Raw genomic sequence first — 14,342 nt, 5'->3', positions numbered from 1 at the left:
GAGAGCAATCCTTCTCTATTCTCTTGATTAGTCTGAGTGTTTTTCCAGCTCAGTGGGTTCTGTGTTATATTTCCTTTTTTATCAATTGACTAAAACAAAAAAGCTTTGCAAAAACAATGAAAGTAGGGTATCTATTGCAAGTGATTGTAGGGGTAATTTGTGATTTTTTTTGTGTGTGTTACTTTCCCAAGATTTGTGGTTTGAAAGGGTGTGGTGCGGGTGAACACCACACAAGTTTGTGTGTGGCACTGTTGTCGATGCATTCAGAGCAGATATTGTTATCAAAGCCCTCTGCTGTGCCATACACTGTTCATATGGAAGAAATAAAGGTGCGTCATGGAGCAAAAGCAAGAAATGGGGCGCTTGTTTTTAATATGCTATGTTTCCGTAGTAACTCGCAGGGGTCACAGTATTTTGGCAAAAAAGGACAGGAAATTCCGTGGTGCCTGTTGATGATCAAAAACTACTTTTTTAAAAATATGTCCGGGACAGTTTAACTGTTTATGAACGCTGAACATGCTGGAAGTTCCAAGATTTTCATCATATTGTGTGCTCTCACATCAGTTTCTTAGAAAACTAAACTTGGAGGCTGCAACCATGCATGTTACTGAGAACAATAGAGCCACATTCCCAATGTGGACTCCAAACTGCAGAGGCACTGGTTGTTATTTACTGTGTTTCTCTGTTACCAGTCTATTAAGCTAATGTGATTGTGCCTTGTTCTGTATAAGGAACATACAACGGTGAGGTGGACCAAAAAGGGAATTTTAATTTAATTGAATGCAGATTCAAATTATCAGGTAATGCTGCACTATTCAATGTTTTTATTTCAAAACAATGGATCAAATGACTGTGTGATATAAAAGGTGCTGCTCGTAGTGACAAATCCACAGAGAATTAGCTCCAGACAAGCAGCTGTTTTTAGCTAAAAGGCTCAGATAAACCACAGACTGTATATAAAAAGTGATAAACCCGCTGTATACTACTTGCTTTGCACCAAACCACACAGTTAGCAACTAACTGGTCAACAAAGTGGAGCATTCAGCAGGTAAAGAGCCAGAAATTTCACCCAGGAGTTGGCCCGCATGAGCTAAAAGGGAATAATGGACTTACACTAACCAAGTGGGCTGAAACACGACTCCAAATCAATGCTAATGTTACTGCTGGATGTGTTAATAAGCAACTGTTGCTAACAAGTTCACCATATCAACTTATAAGGCGATAATATTTGTTACACGGTGGTAAGAGGCCAAAACCACTTATTGCAAGTTTAACCAGCACTTTGAAAGATGAGTTTTAAAACTTCCAAAAAAAAAAAAATAAATAAACAGCTCTAACATTTGATAACTTTATCAAATAAATGCATATTTAGTAATGTAGCGGCAACATCCATTTGGAGTCATGTTTCTGGACTATTGAATGTAAGTCCAATATTCATTCTTAGCTCTGTTTTTGGTCTCCACCAACTCCCAAGAAAAATACCTTGCTGTGCTGTGTTCACCAGTGATGGGCAGGCAGTGTACCTGGGTTTATCAGAGCTTTTTTGGTGAGAAAATGTTGCCTGCTGCAGCTGGAAACGAAGGTGCTGAGTGAATAGATAGAACCCTACAGTAAGTGTGCCAAAAAAACAAATGAGCTAGAAGAGACAAAATAATTGTCTCTTTGCTGCAGAATTGTGTGTTTGTTCTCTGTTGGTTCATTACTATGAGCGACCTCTTTCACATTAGAATAGTCCTTTGAATTATTATTATAAAAATATTGGTTGGCGGAGCTTTAAAGCAGTAATCCCCAAACTTTTTGGCTTGTGATCCCTTAAAACAAACCACTGTCTGTTTGCGACCCATCTTAACAAGTTCATGGCCTTTATAAGTTTTACTTTTGTCTTTGTTTACCTGGTATTTTAATCCTGTTCATGTCAGCACTTTGGTCAACGGCGGTGGTTTGGTGCTATATTAATACATTTTGACTGTGACCTTGAGTTCTAAAAAATTAATTGGTTAAAGGTGGTTAAAGTTTCCAGTATTTCAAAAGAAAGAAGCATCTTGATACCCCTCAGATTCAGGTTGGGACCAACAACTGCAGGTGCAACACATGGCAGATACTGCAAAGACATACTGTATGTCCTAGTAGCTGTGTTTTTAAAGGCGACCCCATGTCTACTCCCTGTATTTGTGACACCACGGTAATCTCAAAACCTGTTTGAGCGTGCAAGCATTCTGTCTATTAAAAAATCCAGGAATGTTCCACTGAGTCAGAAACATAAACACAATACTACTTGAAACTATACTTGAACAATAGCATATACGGTAATTACAGCCTTACTATGTGGTTTCAGTAAACACAACTAATCCTACAGAGAAACTGCAGATGAGAGCCAAATATCCCCCCAAAAAATGCAAAATCAGGACTTTTTAGTGTCAGCGATATCCCAGCAAACTGTCCGTTCCATCCAGCTTTACTCATAATGTGCAGCTTCATTTTGCAATTAGGGCTGGATGAGGGCCTGTGCGAGATATCTGAAATCATGTAGGAAAGTGTGCTGTTTGTGCTGTTTACTTGTCCCACAACGAGGAGTGGTTTTGGGGGGTAAGGGCCACTGCTCCCTGGCTCTCTCTGGCTGGCTGGGGAGTGGGTGCGGTGCTCCCTTCTGCCCACCACCTGGCACGGGGGAGGCTATGTCTAGGAAAGAGACCTCTGCCAGGCCTCAATTACGGGGGGAATAATCCAGGACACACTGAAGCAATTACAGCTCCATATAAATCAATATGCTTTGGGTTAAAAAGTGATCTGCTCCCAACACTCTGGAGAGGCTCTGACTCAGTCGGCCTTTGATTTTTCTGAGAGATGAGAACGGTTTCTCTGAAATTGGGCAGAGCTGCTGCTCTAGCTGCTGTTGCTGTGGTTTAAACTGTCACTCAGGCTGAGTAAACAGTCAGGTGACACAGCCTGTGAGGAAGAGCAGAGGATAAATATTGATTTGCAGTCAGTAAGCCTGTATAAACAATCATTGGGACATTTATGCTGCATAAAGTTAAAAGCTCCATAAACAAAACAAGCTTCCCAGCAAATTACATTGTAAACACACGTCTTTATGCGTGCTATACTGAGAAACGAGATATGGAATGCAAATGAAAAATGGACACAGTTATTTATGTTTTAGGGGGCTTGCAGGGTCAAGAACCTCCAACACAAGCGGAGGCAGCAGGGGGCAATACTGACAACTTTCCCTAACCCTGAAGTACAGCTGCTGAGCCCTGCTGCTCATTATCACTGCTATACTGCCATCTTCTGGATGAAGACTACCAACTAAACACTGGAGCGCATTACTAGACCCACTCTGGTGGATAAATCAAACACAGCACATGAATTTGTAAGGTCGCAACAAAAGATTACATTTATGGGCAAAAATGTGTTTTTCTTGTTGTTACCTAACTCAGCTGTTTTCACATTCATCTGCTAAAGGGGGAAAGTTTCTCTGTGCTCACCTGAAATCTTTAACACAAATACGCACAAGTTGATTATGTGATATCCCAACTACTGTGGAGGCCACTCATGGTCCAGTATGCAACACAGAGAAGTGTGATGTGGAAACGTAAATCCTCCGGTGCACATAGACAGAGAATGTACTCTGCAGGAGACATCTTGTGTTTAATAGGTAAACTTTTGAAATGAACAGTATTTGCATATTCACATATCTTTAATGTTTCATTGTAAGATTCTAAGTGAAAGAGTAAAAATGAAGGAAAGTGTTTCAAATTCACCTATGAATCAGTGTTATTTTCAGTTTTGTTTTAATTTCCATGTATTTAAAGAGCATTTCTTTACTCAGTGACCATATCGATTTTACTTGTTTTGTTTTACTACGGCTAAAATGATGTTATTATGGATTTATCTATCAATTAATATAGCTAATATTCTATTAGTAATTGAATAGTCAAAGGTCTCATCTAAAATGTATTTTTCCAACCAACATGTCCAAAACCCTAAAGATAATCAATTTAAATAAATATAAAAGGGATGCAACAAATCTTCACATTTTAAAATTCAAAAAAAAAAAATATTTATCATTAAAAGTGCAGTCAATTTCTTTTCTATTTTCTGTCACTTCACTAATCGATACACTGGCAAACCTTTTCAGCACTATTTCTTTAAATAAAAATAAAGGGAGTATGTATTACCATCAAGATAGATTTATTTCTTAAGCTTTGTAAGCATAAATGATTCATTGTCTTTCAACATATACATCATCCTTACACATCATCATTATGCTTTATTGTACATGTGAATCAACACAGTAAAGCAACATGGGGGGAAAGAGCACCACATTAAAAATTGGTCAAAATAAGAAATAAAGAACAAATTAAGAGTGTTTCCAGCTCAGAACTTAAACAACCTGCATGAACATACAATGCTTTCTACTGAAATTCTATTCTAACTTCATTGGTGAATGACTGTTCAATTTTCACATCGTGACTGAGCGAGTGTTCCCAAAGGGACTTTTTATGGAGGAATGCTAACCCACACTCTTCACATATGTAGCTCTTTGCCTTCCCAGTGTGAGTCCGCCTGTGTTTCTTCATGTGATAAGACAACCGGAAGCCTTTATCACATATGTCACATTTAAATGGCTTCTCTCCTGTGTGGATGCGCATGTGCGACTTCAAATATCCCGACTGAATGAAGGCTTTCCCACACTCTTCACACTTGTACGGGCGCTCCCCGGTGTGATACCTGTTGTGGAGCCGGAGCTCGTTGGCGGTCAGGAAGGTCTTACCACACACTGTGCATTGGTGCGGCCTCTCACCCGTGTGGATGAGCTCGTGTCTCTTCAGGGACGTCTCCTTCATGAACTGCTTCCCACAGCTGTTGCAGGGATACCTGACGCCAATGTGGATTTGTTCGACGTGGTTCGTCAGCTGCAGCTTTGTGCGGTACGCCATGTCGCACTGTGTGCAGGCCCAGGGTCTCTCCTCGGAGTGCGTTCCCATGTGCACCGTGAGCTCCGAGGCCGAGCGGTAACACTTTCCACATTGCCAGCACAGGAAGGGTTTCTCCCCGGTGTGTTTCCTCTGATGAACCGTCAGACAGTTGGAAGACCTGAACTTCTCTGGGCACATGTTGCAAATGTAAGGAAACTCTCCTTTGTGGATTCTCTGGTGAATTGCGAGGTAGGACAGCTGCATGAAGGTTTTGTCGCACTGAGCGCAAGGATACGGTCCAGTGAAGTCGTGCTGCTTCTCGTAGTGTTCCCTCAAGCGCCTCAGTAAAGTAAAATTCTTTTCACACATTGTGCACTGCATCGGCCTGTGCATGAGTTTGTGCCTCTCGAAAGCAGGCTCGTTGGCGAGTATCTTCCCGCACTCTTTGCAGTAGAGCGGATCGTGAATCCTCTGGTGCACCTTGAGCATGGTCATGCTCTTAAATTCTTTCCCACAGTCATCACATTTCATGATTTCACTCACTTCCACTTTGCAAACGTTTTCTTGGTGCTCCTTCAGAGCTGACGGATATTCAAAGTGTTTTCCACAGTTTGAACACCACACAGGTATTTTGAGAGGTTGGGGGTCAGCGCTGGCTACTTCGCTTTGGCTGGGCCCTGCTCTTGGCTCCTTTTTCCATGAGAATCGGGCGATTTTCTTATGGCAAATGGCATAAATCTGGTGTCTTTTCAGCCCATGCATGTGTTTAAAACGCTTCTTGCAGTGGATGCAATGATAAGGCCGGTCCTCTGTGTGACACTGTATGTGCCTGTTCAGTGTTTTGATACTGTCGAAAGCCCTAGAACAGACAGGGCATACTTTAAGGCCTTTTTTATTTACTTTTTTCACAGGTGCAGTTGGCAACTCCTCAGACGTGTCTGCAGGTGCGTCCGGGTTAGTTTGTCTTTTATTACCTGTATCACTACAAGTGTCAGCTTCAGCCAAAATCTGTTCCACCGTCTTGCTCTCTTCCTCTCTGATCCCCTCGTGACCATGAATAATCTGGTGCTTCTTCAATGTGTCCTTGTACTTGAAGCCTTTCTCACAGGTGATGCAAATGAAAGGACGCTCTTCTGTGTGAGATCGTAAATGCTTCGCGATGTCCGCAGTGCACGGTAGGATCCTGCTACAGATGGGACAGACTTTGCCCTCTGTCGACCTCTCCGACGGTGGCTGTGGATCTGAGTGCTGTGTCTCTCTCCTCTTCGGCCCTTTCAGCTCTCTGCTCTTACAAATCTCTTTCTGGTGTCTCTTTAAAACGTAAGGGTTCTTAAATTTCTTCTCACAGAAGGAACAGTTGTATGGGCGGTCCTCTGAGTGGGACTTCATGTGTCGCTCCATGTCAACTTGACGGGCAAAATACTTCCCACAAAGAGTGCAATTTTTGTTTTCAGACATCTCAGAAGTGCTGGGATCTCCCGTGTCCTCTTCTTTAGAGCTGTTAACCATCTCGTCCTTTTCATGAACGCGCATGTTGTGTCGGTTCATGTCATAATGGTCCCTGAATCGTTTGTCACAGTTGGCGCACTTGTACTTCAAATCCCGATTGGCAGAATGAGTTTCCAAGTGTCGTCTCATGGCTGCAGCTCGCAGGAAAATCTTATTACACACAGGACATGTCTTATTATTGGGGTATTTTTTTCTTTGCCTCTTAGCTGCCGAATCTTTCTTTTCTTTTAAAGCTTTCCTCTTTAACTGGAGCCTTTTGCTTTGTTTCAGTGGTTGAAAAGCTGCTGGCTTTAGGGCGTCACTGGTATACTCATTTGTTTCGTCTCCAGCCATTCCTTCCTCGTTTTCTTCATTTTCTTCTGGATAATCAGGCTCAACCAAACTTGATGGCTGTTCGATCTGTATGTAGTCCAAAAGTGTCACAGTTTCACCCTCCACCTGGACAGTCACACAACCTTGCATTGGCTCTGATGGAGGTTGTAACTGTATTTGTTCTGTGTCAATTACAACCTTCTCCAGCTGAGGGAGGGACAGTGAGGAAAGGATGCAATTCCCAAAGGAAGAAGGAATGGTCTGAGTATCATCTGTGGGGAAAATAAGAATTCCATAAGCGTTATGGTAAGCAAATATAAACTAAATTAAAAACAGTTGATGCACATATTCACACTGTAACACTAACCAGAAACTCCGTTTTCTGCATAACCCAAAACTTGTGTTTTATTCTCAAGAATCCATAATTCAACCTTCATCCCTGCACACAGTGACATTGAAGTTGAGGTTGTTCAATCTGGTTGGGTAGCAGTGTCACTTTTAATATCATATACAAACAACGCAACACAATTATAAGTATATCCGTGTCCACCAAAGCTGGTAAAAACGTTGCGTTTTTTTCTGGTCACCGAGAGTTGAAAAATGTTGAACTTTGGGGAAAACACTGCGCTCGTCACTGTCACTTTTTACCCAGCGGTCCAATCACAGTCCAAACACCGCACTTGAATGAAACGATGTTCCTACTCGCCGAGGTGTTTCCTCGCCCGCAAAATTTCATGAATCCACGTACGGACAGTCTGTCCTCTCATGTTTCAGCCTTCTGTTCATGCAGAGCAAGAACGCCTACCCTACTTTGTGGTGACATTTTTACATTCAGTAAAATTAAAGGAGGTGGTATTATGCTAATTTTCAGGTTCAAAATCTTATTTAGGGGTTGCACCAGAACAGGTTTACTTTTCAAAAAACACCATATTTTTTGTCATACTGCACATTGCTGCAGCTCCTCTTTTCAGCCTGTGTGTTGAAGGCTTCGTTTTAGCTACGGAGTGATTCATCTTGTCTATAAATGAGCTTTGTTGGGAGTTGCACATGCGCAGTTAAGGACTACTAGCCAATCAGAAGCAGAGAAGGGCGGGTCAGCAAAAAGACGGTAAACAGCTTTGATTCAGCTGTAGGCTACATGTTGCCGACCAGGTTGGCAATATGGACTGGAGCAAGAGTTTCAGAGGTTATTAATCTGTAACAAAAGTATCTTTCATCCATAAAGTTTTAACTGAGCTTTGTCTCTACATCACTGTAACAACTTCATGTCCATTGACTGCTTGGAGGGTTATTTGGTTTATGTGTTTCTCTAAAACCGCCTCAGTAAATACTGTTCATCATCTGTGAATGGTTGTGTTTTGCTGTGTGTTTTATTTCTGTTTTTTTCCTGATGTACTCAGATCTCTTCTGCAAAAGAGATAACCTAAATGAGTTTCAATAAAATAAAGTAAGTTATAATAGTGTGCATGCAGCACAGGTGTGACTCACCAGATAAATCAAAATGTCCAAGTGTCGTGTGGTATAGGAGCACAGTTTTCAGGTGCTGTGGGTCAGGAACAGAGTGCACACACTCCTCCAGGGCGGATGGGACAGCACTGAGCATGGACGCAGTCTAGGGAAGAGATATACAGTAAAATAAGATCATGAAAATTGAGCTGAAGACACACACTCATCAAACTCTGAACCCTGGGCATTTTTGCTTGTTTTTTTTCTCTCTTTATTTATGGGCTTTTAACAGCATCACTACATGACAGGCATTCCACATATTGTTAATTTCAGGTGTATGAACTGCCATCTGGTTGTACTTAACATGTTTACTGTTTTTATGCAAAAAGAACAAACAAACACACATGACAAATATCTGTTAAGATAATTAATGTTCCAGGAATATAAGAACCTTGTTGATGGGACATTCTGAGCTTTAGTAATGTTAAAATTGCAGCATTAAAAGTATGCTGAATAAGCCATTAGCAGTTCCTGTCCGCATTGTGTCCATGGATGTACAGACAGATATCGCTAGCTTACTCTGATATTGAAGAAAACTTAAAAATCTGATAATTCCCAGGCAAGTTCCATAGAAATAAAGCGTCTTTTTTCTAAAAGCTGATTTATAGATGTTCATTTGCAATAGACGTCCTCTGGAAGTGTAATTCACACTGAATCTAAAAATAGTTTTGGGTTTGACTGAATTATGACCCTGAGGCGGAGTGTTTCAATTAATTTCATTAACCTTTGATGTTGGTGAGGTGCACTGTTATTCTTCCAGCCTACTATCAGGTTCCTTTTTATACCTAAAGTCGATCAGGCTGCTAAAAGAAAGATGATTTTGCTGATCACTAAGGTTTAGTTTTCCACTCTGGTTCCAGTACCTGCTGAATGTCTGGTACTGGAAGAAACTTCTCCAGTCTGGACAGGAAATCCAGCATTAGCACCTGCAGAGCGCTGTCATAGTCAGGCCCAAAATCCACAGGAAAAACATCCTGAAACAAATAATCACCATTTACAGATTAATGCTTAAATACCCTACACAAACTGCATAGTATCCATAATATCTCCATAATATCCTGTTGAAGTCAAGATTGACTATAAATGACATGATTGATAACACAAACTGAAAGACACAAAAAACAAACCTGGAAAAACTTTTCCTTCTCTTCAGCGTCTTTCAACAGCAATTCAACTTGATCCACAAAGTTTGATTCTGGAAACTCAACCTCTGCAAAACATGGCTAGAACAAAAATATCCACGGATGTAGATGAGGCAGAAAAAAAATATATAACTTGATGGAAAACAAATTACATTTAAAAGAAGCCAACCTGTGCTGCCCAAGTGGACACAAGGGCCTTGATCCGCTCCAGGTGCATCTCGATGGATTCTGTGTCAATTATCTGCTCGGCCCGACACAATTCAAGAACCACCTGTAACAAATGGTTTCACATCAGGGTAAATGCAACTGACAGTACAACACCTGGACATGTTATTCAACTAATAGACTAACAAGACTCAGCATTGTAAAATTACATTAATAACTCTTTACAGATGAGACATACAGTGCCTTGCAGGTAAAAGAAATATTAAACTCATCAACTGCACCTTTACTATCTGCCAGGCAATAATTTAGCTTCTATTATTTAGATGCTGTAAATTTTTAAGTGATGTTGGCATGTTTATAACCATTACCAAGTGAGTCAAGGGGACTACACAATAATATGTTTTTACGTCACAAAACCAAATGGCAGTTGTTGTCATTTTACACACTGCATGTCCTTATAAAAACCATCAAACTACTTTGCAGTCTTACCCGTGCTCTCAGTCCCAAAAGGAGTTGGGCTTTCTGATCTGCATTCAAAAGTTCTGGTACAATTTCTGAAACTGTGCTGATGAACTCCTCCACCAGCCCATAGTCCTGCACATTCCCCCTCTGGACGACCTGCCACATGGCTGCAGAAACCAGGCGCAGAGGAGGTATGAAGAGGCGAAGAGACGGCAGCAGAAGAGGCAACTCTGGAATATATTTTACAATGTCAAGATGTAAATTGTCAATCAATGTTTATATTAGCCGTCAAATAACACATACAAGTCACCACACAGGTGTTGCTAAAATAAATTTCTTTGTCTAGCAGAGTAAATAACTGTAAATACAACAAGACTTGACTTAAGACAACACTTTCAAGGCCAGATTAATCCACTTGGTGGGAAATGAGCAGTAGGACTCAATGAATAAATTTGCCGATTGACAGAATATTAATCAGTTATTTTGGTAATCAATTAATCATTTTATTCAAGTAAAAAGTTTGTGATGACAATTTAAATATCTTTTGCTTTTGGACTACTGACTGAACAGAAAAAGTGATTTGAATACATCAACTTAGGTTTGGAAAAGTATGTATTTACTGACAGTTTACTGAGCAAAGAACTCAGCAAGTTAACTGAATTCCAAATCGGCAAATAAACCTCTGTTTTGGCCCCTCTTCAGGGTCAATCAAGTACAGTACACATACAAATTGCTACCTAAAACTAAAATAAGACTAAAACGAAAAGATAGAAAGTTTACAAGACCAATTAAAGACAAGATTAAAAAGCAAAAGTGACAGGGATGTGACTATTTGCAGCAAAGTTAACAAGTCTGGAATATATAGTGTACAGTGTACAACTGACTAATATATGATACTTGGTGTTTGTCTGTATTAAAATAGAAATGTATTATAGGATATAATGTAAAACAGTTCAAGATATTATCATAACATAGAATAATATTGTATGGAATATACAATATAGTATAAAGTGAGATGTGGTGACATAAAATAGTACAACATATAATATCAAATAGGAGTTTAGTACACTATATAACAACAAAATATATCAATAAGTGACAACATCGACCCACAATTTAATGTTTGCTAATTATTTAATATTATTTCGCAGTTGTTTTATCAATTATACTACAATAGCTTCCTGAATGTGAACCTCGGGCCTTTGGGGTCCCTGGTGGGTCTGTGGCCCCGGGTCAGCTACCCTGGCACACCATCTTACCCTCCCACCTCCTGAAAGCTGTCCCTGGTTGCCTTCAAGGCCTGGCAACTGTGTCGTAATTACGACTCACCGCAGCTGAGCACCCCAACAGAGTAATAAATATGGCTGCGGTAGTCGTGACTTTCTATGCTAACATGCCCAAGTTGCAGAAATGGTAAGGGCGATACACTTTTTTTAATATGACAATACTTTTTGGCATTTCATTTAAGAAGATGACTTGGCTGTGTTTCCCGTTGTATTTTTGTTTTTAGCCACTAGTAGCTAACGTTAACGTTATGCAGCTTTAGTTAAAGCCCACGAAGGCAGCATCTGTCATCCGTTGCAGAGCTCATTTTCAGTTGCTAACTAACGTTAATGCTAGGTCGACAGTTAGTTACGTTAAATGATTTCTGTTACGATAGGATATAATTATGGATTAACTAGCATACCTAGCTAATAACTAGCTTAGCTGACGTGAAGCTCCTTCCGATAGCTATCGCACACATCAGCCTGCTAACGTTAGCGCTGTAGCACAAAGCCACCGCCATCTCAGAGCGGGGTACGCCATGTTCAAAATCGGGCGCACACAATCCAAAAGAAAACCTAATAACTCTCGATGGGACATACACGTTTGAGTTGTCTTTGGCTTACCGTTGTCGATGCGATGTGGGCTCTCCATTTTATGTCGAAAAATATTCAATTATGTGAGCAAATCTACTCGGGGTTGTTGTGAGTCGACGTCCGCCCGACCCTGCGGTGCAAGTTGGCGGGGAGGAAGGGCGGCTCGATATTCTGCTGTGAGTGCGCAGGCGTAGTCTATATACCTTTCACTGGTTTCATTCAGTAGCTGCGTTCTATTACAGGTCCATGTCTACTCATACGACCTGCTAAGATATATAATGTGTTATCTTAAACCAAGAAAACGGCACTGTGCAATAACTTCACCAACTTTGTGAGACTCTGCCAGGGAAACATGTTCTTCTTCTTCGCCTCGGGAATGTCGCGCTGCTATGATCAGTACTGACCCCTAGAGGCCATTTGGTGGAAATGGGCCCAAACATTTAAATTTTAAGACGTCGCATTTTTAGTGGCAAATTATTTCCATTTGTTAAACGTAAAGATAAATAAGTAATTTAAACTCTTTAATCACATTGATAAGTTATTGTTTAAGTTATTGTAGACTGCCTGTTGAAGTTATTTTCGCGTTGATTTATGGCAACGAGGACGATATTTTCCTTTTAAGGAGGGGAAAATTAACTCGTGATTATTGGCAGTTGTGATAGACTATAAATTAAATACATGTAGATATTATACATTAGGGCTACAACTAACAATTATGTGCACTATTTACTAATCTGCTATTTTCTTGATTAAAAGTTTAAATAATAAATAATGAAAAATGCCTCTCATGTTTCCGTAGTCCAGCTGACATATTCAGATAGTACGACTGATGGTCCAAAACCCAAAGATATTTTGTTTAATATCATAGACCAGTAAAGAAAATACAATATTCCGAATTTGTGGCGCTGGAACAAGTGATTTTTGTCAATTTTGCCTAAAAAGGTCTTGTTGCGGTTTAAATTCCTTTCATTTGATTAATCGAATAAGCTCATTGTTACAGTTCTGTCATATACTAACCTAGATAATAAATGAGTGTGACATGTAACACCATTTTCAAATATTTCATTTTGCTTCTCACTTTTAAAATGTTGCCTCAAGGACAATGCAACTTGAGATAAAAATGCATTGTGAATAAAATCAGTGGACTCTTGACCTGCCATTACCTGTTTTGTTAAAAGGGAAAATGTTTTTCTCAGCATTACAGGTTTCCTTAATGCAATTAATTACTGGAAGAAATGCCTCTTAAGTTACCATGGAAAGAGCAGACTTAATATGCATTAGCAACACAATATGTAATGTGGTATATGGTAATGTCATGTTGGCACAGCCTGTTACAATCTGTATTTACATCCTGACTATTAGCAAAATTGCCTAAAAATATTAATTTATTATGTATAAAAAGTCACAAGACAATTTTAAATGTCCTACCTGTCAACCTAATTTATCTATTCACACACACACACACACACACTCACACACACACACACAAACACACGCACACTGGCTCCCTTCCTGAAGAAATGGTGCCAGTTTCTTTGGTGCAGTGTATTCCTGTGGAGACAGGAAAAAAGGAATCTCCCCCCCCGCCATACAGGCAACACAGCCAAACTCTCCTCCAGACGTTTTATGACCTTGTATTTCTTCATCAGGCAGACTACAGACGGTCCACTGGCTTTGTGAGGGAGCTGTCATGACTTTTAGTACCTTGAGCCATTTGCTTGGTAGAAGTAAAGGGATCAATAAAACACCCTGGTGCTGGGCTGTGGCCAGATTGTCACATTTTTATTCAAGGGATGCTGCAGTGTCCTTGTAAAATAATAAAGTTATTCTAAACTAAGTTGTTGTCTGTTATTTCTGTGTTGCTGTAGCCTGTATTCAACGAAGGTTAAAATCAAGGGCAACTGGACTTGGTTGAAGATACTGGAAGACGTTTCGTCCCTCATCCAAAGGACTTCTTCAGTTCTGACTGACTGGCAGGGAAACTCAGCTATTTAACCTCAGTGGGGTCGTTGGCCCGGGTCATCGATACCGCTGGTTCGTTAGTGTTCCTTGTTGCTGTGACGACTGTGCATTCCTCACTGCATTGGACCGCAGTGAGGAATGCACAGACCTGTATATTGGGGAGACTAAACAACCACTACACAAACGCATGGCTCAACACAGAAGGGCCAACTCCTCAGGTCAAGACTCTGCTGTCTACTTACATCTGAAGGACAGAGGACACTCGTTTGAGGACCTACAGGTGCACATTTTAGACAGAGAAGATGGATGGTTTGAAAGAGGTGTCAAGGAAGCATCTACACCAGGGTTGAGAAGCCGTCATTGAACAGAGGAGGGGGTCTACGCCACCACTTATCCCCCACTTACAATGCTGTCCTTTCATCACTTCCCAGGAAACTCAACAAACGTAACCTATTGGCCTCAGGTGAAGATACCAACGATGGTCGTTCAGTCTTGGCCACAGGTAG

At 40.6% G+C, this 14,342-nt stretch overlaps 1 protein-coding gene and 1 long non-coding RNA gene across 2 annotated transcripts; one reads left to right on the top strand and one right to left on the bottom strand.

The window, feature by feature from the left end:
• Window positions 1-4,174: 4,174 nt before the first annotated feature.
• LOC123985080 (zinc finger protein 14-like) lies at window positions 4,175-12,239 on the bottom strand. The gene is made up of 7 exons (XM_046072435.1): window positions 11,905-12,239; window positions 10,043-10,245; window positions 9,558-9,659; window positions 9,374-9,469; window positions 9,110-9,220; window positions 8,229-8,352; window positions 4,175-7,012 (listed from the first exon to the last, which is right to left on the bottom strand). The coding sequence occupies exons 1-7, from the start codon at window positions 11,930-11,932 to the stop codon at window positions 4,416-4,418; spliced, it is 3,261 nt and encodes a 1,086-aa protein (XP_045928391.1). The 5' UTR covers window positions 11,933-12,239; the 3' UTR covers window positions 4,175-4,415.
• Window positions 11,385-13,711, top strand: LOC123985081. The gene is made up of 2 exons (XR_006828594.1): window positions 11,385-11,428; window positions 13,524-13,711. It is a non-coding gene; the product is annotated as an uncharacterized LOC123985081 (long non-coding RNA).
• The last annotated feature ends 631 nt before the right edge of the window (window positions 13,712-14,342 follow it).

The sequence above is a fragment of the Micropterus dolomieu genome, linkage group LG16, assembly GCF_021292245.1.
Source record: "Micropterus dolomieu isolate WLL.071019.BEF.003 ecotype Adirondacks linkage group LG16, ASM2129224v1, whole genome shotgun sequence".
NCBI lineage: Eukaryota > Metazoa > Chordata > Actinopteri > Centrarchiformes > Centrarchidae > Micropterus > Micropterus dolomieu.
This window is presented reverse-complemented; position numbering and strand designations above follow the sequence as displayed.

Bases quoted from the DNA above. Each gene is read 5' to 3' on its own strand.
- LOC123985080 (XM_046072435.1), bottom strand. From the start codon at position 11,932: ATGGAGAGCCCACATCGCATCGACAACG. The intron at 9,660-10,042 runs GTAAGACTGCAA...CATTTGTTACAG, and splicing joins TTTTGGGACTGAGAGCACGG to GTGGTTCTTGAATTGTGTCG. The intron at 9,221-9,373 runs GTTTGTTTTTTG...TATTTGTTTCAG, and splicing joins AGAAGGAAAAGTTTTTCCAG to GATGTTTTTCCTGTGGATTT.